Source organism: Pipistrellus kuhlii, unplaced genomic scaffold (assembly GCF_014108245.1).
Source record: "Pipistrellus kuhlii isolate mPipKuh1 unplaced genomic scaffold, mPipKuh1.p scaffold_m20_p_13, whole genome shotgun sequence".
Lineage (NCBI taxonomy): Eukaryota > Metazoa > Chordata > Mammalia > Chiroptera > Vespertilionidae > Pipistrellus > Pipistrellus kuhlii.
In genome coordinates, this window is record NW_023425438.1 from 14,780,315 (window position 1) to 14,787,176 (window position 6,862).

At 45.2% G+C, this 6,862-nt stretch overlaps 1 protein-coding gene across 1 annotated transcript; it reads right to left on the reverse strand.

Annotated features, from left to right (window-relative positions):
• Window positions 1-4,832: 4,832 nt before the first annotated feature.
• LOC118717745 (cytochrome c-like) lies at window positions 4,833-5,274 on the reverse strand. The gene has a single exon (XM_036436111.2). The coding sequence runs from the start codon at window positions 5,186-5,188 to the stop codon at window positions 4,868-4,870; it is 321 nt and encodes a 106-aa protein (XP_036292004.1). The 5' UTR covers window positions 5,189-5,274; the 3' UTR covers window positions 4,833-4,867.
• Between the last annotated feature and the right edge of the window lie 1,588 nt (window positions 5,275-6,862).

Consider the following 6,862-nt stretch of genomic DNA (forward strand, 5'->3'; position numbering starts at 1 on the left):
GGCATCTCACCTTCTTATCTCTTCCTCGCCCTCAGGAGACCACCATTCTTTTCTCCTGCTGCCACCATCCCTGCTAGCCTTTCTCTCTACAGTCTCCTGTTTACCTTTCCTCTTTCACAGAGGAGCAAAGAACAGGGCCTGAGGAGAAGGAAGAGCAGGAGTGAAGAAAGTAGAAAAAGGGGTCAGAGAGGTAAGAACACTAAGAAACGAGGCCGGAGCTCCAGTGGCGCAATCGATTAGCACGCGGTACTTATAAGAACACTAAGAAACGAAAAAAGAGTAAAATATCAAAGATAACACTGGTGATCATTTAGTCTCACAGTCAATCCATGACTGCCTCCTGCTCAATATTTGTGAGCTGAAGGTCTTACTAGCTCAGAACAGTGAGGATCTGACAGGAAGGAAAGGCCTATAGTTGCTTCGGCAGGTTTGTTCCTGGTGCTTCAACTCCCACCCCATCCCGTTCCTGAAATTCACCTTTCTAACGGTGGAACCAGGAGCCTGCTGTCTACTCCTTTGGTCAACGGAGAAAAACTTTACTTCCCCAATTCTTTGATCAAACACAGAAAGTTTTTAGGCAAATGGAGAATATTGTTTTTCACTTTTATTTCCTAAAAATAAATATTTACCAGGTTACTAAGAAAATGCATAAAGCAACAAGAAGTAAAATATAAACAACAATTAAAAAAAAAAAGACAGAATGCACATTTGCGTTCAGTTAAATCACAGTATCTAGCTGTGGGCATGTTGATTGATACTTCTTCCAGATTTGGGATGGGTTCTTGGTAGAGAATCCAGATTCTAATCTTCTTTTTCTCTGTTAACCTCTTAGTTTTTAGGGTTAGGTCTGCATTCTATCACTGGTTTCCTTCTCTTTGCAGAAAGGAACAAAAATTTGGGTCAAAAACTGTAGTGACAGCCAGGGCTTGAGGAAATACTTGGTAATGTGGTAACTTAAGTGGCTATTCCTCCCCTACACGTTCCCAAAAGAGATCACAAGGGCTGGATAATTATACACTGGTTTTGTGACCATCGGTGTCCAACAGAATTTTTCCATTTTATGATGGACGGGTTCATGCCTCAACTGTGGCCTGTCCCATGGTTGGATTGCTCTAGTTAGAAAGCTCTGGATGTTAGGAAGTTCTTCCTGACATTAAGAAAGAATTTGGAGTGATTGTTTCCTGCTGAATGTAGAGTTACTATCTGGAGTGACATCGATGAAGACAATTTCCCTTCCACATGACAGCCCTTCACATGTTTGAAGATGGCTATTGTGCTGTCACTGAGCCATCATCCCACCAACTAAGAAACGCTCCAGTTCTTTAAATGACTTGTTTTCTAGAACTGTATCCAACCTTTCTGTGCCTTGTAGACCATGTAGTTTTTAAATGTGCCTAAGTATGTACCTAAAACGGAACACAGTACCCCAAAAGTGACATCTTGCTTAGCCCAGAGGGACGTAGTTAATTCCCTTCAGCCACACAGAATTTCTTTAATGCAAACTGAGTTTTTGGACTATCTATATATATATATATATATATATATATATATATATATATATATATATATATATATATAAAGACAGCGACCTGAACGAGATAACTACCAAAACAACCAGTCTCTATGAGGCCCACTGCAGCCAGTGCAATGGACTGATCAGGGGGTAGGGCCAGCTGGCCAACCTTCCTTGGCCCTTCCCCCAAGCCAGCCCTTCCCTGATTAAGGGGAGCCCGGCATCCAATCCCCTCATGGCCCTTCTCCCGGGCCATCCCTGCCCCTGATTGGCATGCCCTACCCCAATAGGGGTGGGTCAGCCAGCCAACCTCTTGAAACCCCTTCCCACAGCCAGCTCCACCCATAATCGGTCCCCCCACCCCATTCAGGGGCTGGGCCAGCCAGTCCACTGCCCACAACCCCTCCCCATGGCCAGCCTTGCTCCCAATAGGCCCCCTACTTCAATTGGAGGTAGGGCCAATTAGCCAATCGCCCATGGCCCCTTCCACCAGCCACTCAACCTCCCATCATCTCCTCCTCTCCACAGGCCCAATTGGAGCCTGGCCAGCCAGACTCCACCTGTGCATGAATTCATGCACTGGGCCTATAGTTTTTAAATATTTGCATTCCTCTGTTGTACCCATACTAAGCCTGTGATCAAACTGAAGTCTTCATCTTTTATTATAAGACTTGATACCATTCTGAGTCTTTAATTGGACTTTGGCCATTGAATTTTTTAAACTAAATATGAAATTTTATATTTATCTTTTTTTTTTTTTTTTTTTTTTTTTACACTTACCTTTTTTTCAATTACAGTTGGCTACATTTATTCTTATTAAATGCATCTTGGGGCTTTAGGACAGTGTCACAGCCCATGGAAGCCATGTTGATACTCTTGCCGTCCCTGAAGGCCAGAGACCAGAACAGGAGCAGGAAAGCAATATAGGGAAAGCATGTCTAGTGATCAGGTGATCACCGGCCCACTCTGGACTACTTAAAAGCCAAAAAAAATCTTTGGACTGTGGTTTATGTTCTATATCCACAATATTAAGCATATCATTTTCTGTTTTGGAAAGATACAAATTCTTAAAACACACACATATAGTACATGAACAGACTCTTGTTGCAAAAGGTTCAATCAATATGCAAGAACAGGCAGAGAAGTGGGAAAACCCATACTCTCAGCCCTTCTCAGACACGATGACGGGAACCATGTGCCTTCTATTTATGTATGTGCATATGTTTGTACATATGTATGTACTTTAATACAAATGAGATCATAGTAGAAGTACTGTTCGGTGACTCTTTTTTTTCTAACTTAACAATTGTCTTGGTGTCCACACAGAAGATATAGACCTGCCTCATGCTTTTAAACTATTGTGTAATTTGATTGTAACAATTCATTTAATCATTTCTCTTAGATCATCATATGTGCTGTTCCAACTTATTATAGACTGCAATCTAATGACTTCACTTTTCTGTGCAATTCTATATACGTTTATAAATGTTTCCCCAGTAGAGATACTTGAACCAAAGGAATATGCATTTTAAAGTGTGTTGATACCACCTCCTTATCATCCAAAAAGGTATGCTAGTTTGCATCCTCATGAACCTGGCACTTGGTACCAGGCAGCCTGTACCAAAAATACCTTTCCTTCTTTAAAGAACTACTGCTCTAATTTAGCTTTGCAAATATAGCATGAAAATAAAAAAAAATATTACTTGTCTTTCAGACCTATTCTTTACTTTAAAAAATAGGTGTGTGTGTGTGTTCAGATAGGCACCTCTTTTTTTTTTTTCTTTTTTTCTGATCTGTGACTTTGTTTTTAATTATCTTAAGCCTCGTGATGATGTAATTTACAATTTTGTGTTGATGACCTATTCTCTACTTTAATCCAAGTGAGCTGGCAAAAGCACCATTAGCAATCATACACATATATAGTCAATGGGTAGCTATTCAAGACAATCCTGAATTATAACTTAGTCTGACTTAAAGAACTCACAACGTTTGCTACTGTATCTTGTCACACTGAGTTTTAAAAGCACCTGACCTTAAAGATCATCTATAAAATGTAGAAGTGTTAAATACTATTTATTTGATATTATACGAAAAACCCACTTTAAAATGCCCTTCATTCAGTAAAAGTCAATGGTTTAGAATAGATACAGGGAATTTTATTAAATTGGCATAGTTGGGACCAAAAAGATAAAATGGTCACTGCCGGCTTACCTGCAGCCCTTCCTTTCAACAGACTGATGAATACAACTTGAAATGCAAGTGTGTCTTGCAGGTCTAAGAGACAGGGAAGGGATTTCCTCAGAACTTAAACAAGGGAATACAACCAGTCGTATAAATGTAAATATCAGCCAGTCTCCTGCAGGCTCTCAGATGACACTCTCCATCTCTGTGAAAAGCAGAACACTAGGAATCAAGTCCAATCATATTTTTAGAAGGAAGGACAGTGACAGCCCTTGCTGAACCAAAATTATCATCGAAGCTCAAAAAGCTGACCATATTCATTTAACCACAAGCCAATCTTATTTAAATCGGGACTGCTGGGGCGGGGGGTGGGGGGTGGGGAAGAAATGCTCTATTAGCCATTCACGATCTGAATTCTGCTGTATGAGATCAATTTAAATAGGTACACATAAAAGAAGTCAGGAGACACTTGTCCTATCTTATAAAGAGGGAATATGCTAATTGACCCTCACACGATGCAAAGATGGTGGCGCCCACGGCAAATAAGGAGGGAATATGCTAATTGACTGCCTCGCCCTCAAAGATGGTGGTGCCCACAGACACAAGATGGCGGTGCCCAGTCCCCTCAGCCCTGCCAGGGCAGCAGGTGTGATGCTCTGTGCACCTGCCCCCGGAGTCCCCCAGTTCTCCCAGCCTCCCAGCTGCCCAGGGCCAGCCCGAGGTGCAGGCAAGCTGTAGATGGCAGATGGCGGCTGCCCAGCCACCCAGGGCCACTCAAGGCTCAGGAAACCAGGGCTGACTGAGGCTTATGCTGCCAGCAGTGTCAGCAGCAGAAGTGTAGGGGCTTTGCCTTCCCCTGATCGCTGAGTTGCCTCCCGCCCCTGAGGACTCATGGACTGTAAAAGGGGGCAGGCTGGGCCTCTAGTAATAAATAAGGCAGTGGCCAACTATTACTTATCAGTAGCTTTTAAAAACAATACATATTTTATTGATTTTTTACAAAGAGGAGAGCGAGGGATAGAGTTAGAAACATCCATCAGCAGCTTCCTACCCCTTCCCCCACCACCACCACCACCATGGATGTGCCTGTAACCAAGGTACATGCCCTTGACCGGAATCCAACTCGAGACCCTTACTCTGCAGGCCGACGTTCTATCCACTGAGCCAAACAGGTTAGGGCTCATTACTAGATTTTTGGAGATAAGTTATCAAGTCTGCCCATTCTGCCCTCTTCTCAATGCCAGTGAAGATCATTTTTGTTCCAGGGATGTACTTCTTGGGATTCCCCAAATACTCCATCAGTGTAGCCTCTCCCCAGGTGATACCTTTGTTCTTGTTGGCATCCGTGCAAGAAAATCTGGGGGCCTGGCCTATCGTTTGCCCAAAGAGACCATGGAGAGTTGGCCCAGTCTTGTGCTTGCCTCCCTTTCCCACAGTAAGGCACAGGGCACACTTTTGAACAAAAATCTTCTTGCCCTTGTCAACATCACCCATTTTTAAATCACTTGTTAAGTCACGTGCGACACTGAGATCCCCACTCACAATCCAGACGGCTCGCTCCCTCGGTTCTCTTCTTGACAAATGAGGGAAAGCCAGTAAGAGTTTAGAAGGGGTACATTCCAGTCACCACATCCCTGTGGAGCACATCACAGAAGCCGGGGGGGGAGAGTGAACTCAGTATACCCCCTGGATACCCCCTCTGAGACGATAGCAACTCTTTGCAGGCCCCTGGCCACAAGCCCAAAGGCCTTCCAGGTTCATCTAATCCTCCAGAGGAGGCTGAAAGCCATGACGCCACCATATCACAACCACTAAGATTTTGGCTTCTGGGGCCAGGCCCTCCTGGCTGTGAGGCTCAGCTCTAACTGAAAAGCAGTGAACTTGGCCCTGTTCGTTAACTCTTCTGAGCCCAAGTTTCCTTATCCATGCAAGAGGAATAATACTATCCCAACCTCAGAGGGTAGTTGTGAGGATTAAGTGAGAGATTGTCAGGAAAATCCATTAGCGGAGTTGATGGTAAAGAGTGAGCTCTCAATAAAAGCCATCACTATTATGCCTCCTACGACCAAGCCCTTATTTCTGTCCAGTAAAATCAGAGTCACATGAAGACTTGGGCCTCACAGGAAGACTTGGCCTGCTTGGTTCACTGGGATGGTTCTCAGGGCGACACGCCCTGACCCACCTGCAGGCTCCTGAGAGGTGACAGCAATCATCGTCTCCTTGTCTTTTCCCGTGACACTGTGAGTGGTGAATGGACGACTCCAGAGCCAGCCAGGGTGTGTGAATCCGCCTCCACTACTCCGAGCTGAGTGACTTCAGTTGCTGCAGGCCACTTCTCTGGTCCAGGTGAAACGGAGATGATCCTGATGGAGATGGGGGATGTGGCAGGATAGCTGCCGTCGGTCAAAGCGACAGGAGCTATCAAGGAAAACCACCTCTTCTGGATGTAGGGCTTAGAACTGGCAAAGACCAGCTGCATCCAACGTGGAGACTAATTCATCCAATGGTAACCCCCAGCCTCATTGTACGCTCACGGTAACACATCAGCAAGCTAACCGACACAACCAGAACCACAGAAAGCCCATATAAGGACAAAATTGACCCACGGAGCTCTTCTGAGAAATCTCCACCCCCTTTCCAGAAAGATCCTGACCATTCCTCCCCCACATGAAATGCTCTACTCCTGCCCTCCCATCCCGATTAAACACATCTCAGTAAAAGAAGCAAATTCTGTTAAGGTAGGGATGTCGAACTCAATCAGAGAAGGGGCCAAAATCTAAAATCCAGCCTAAATCGCGGGCCGAATGGTTTACTGAACAGTCATAAACTGTCATTGTGATGGAAACGCAGCGGAGTGCAGTGATGACAGGGCGGTGCGGGCCACATTGCAAGGCCTGGCGGGACGGATTTGGCCCGCGGGCCTTGTGTTTGACACATGTGTGTTAAGGGATGGGGGAGGGGGAGGCCTGCTTTGCCTGTGGAGTAGTCCACCCTCTGTCTCTGCTGCGCCAACAATCGCACTTTCATTTCAAGCTCTATGCCGGCCCCAATCGAATTCTTCCCTGCCCGAAGCCGAGAGCCCACCGTGGTGAGGACTATACGAGCGAATGCACGCGAGGCTGTTAGGACAGCGCCACCTGACAGGGGCTCAGACAGGGTCGGCTCAGA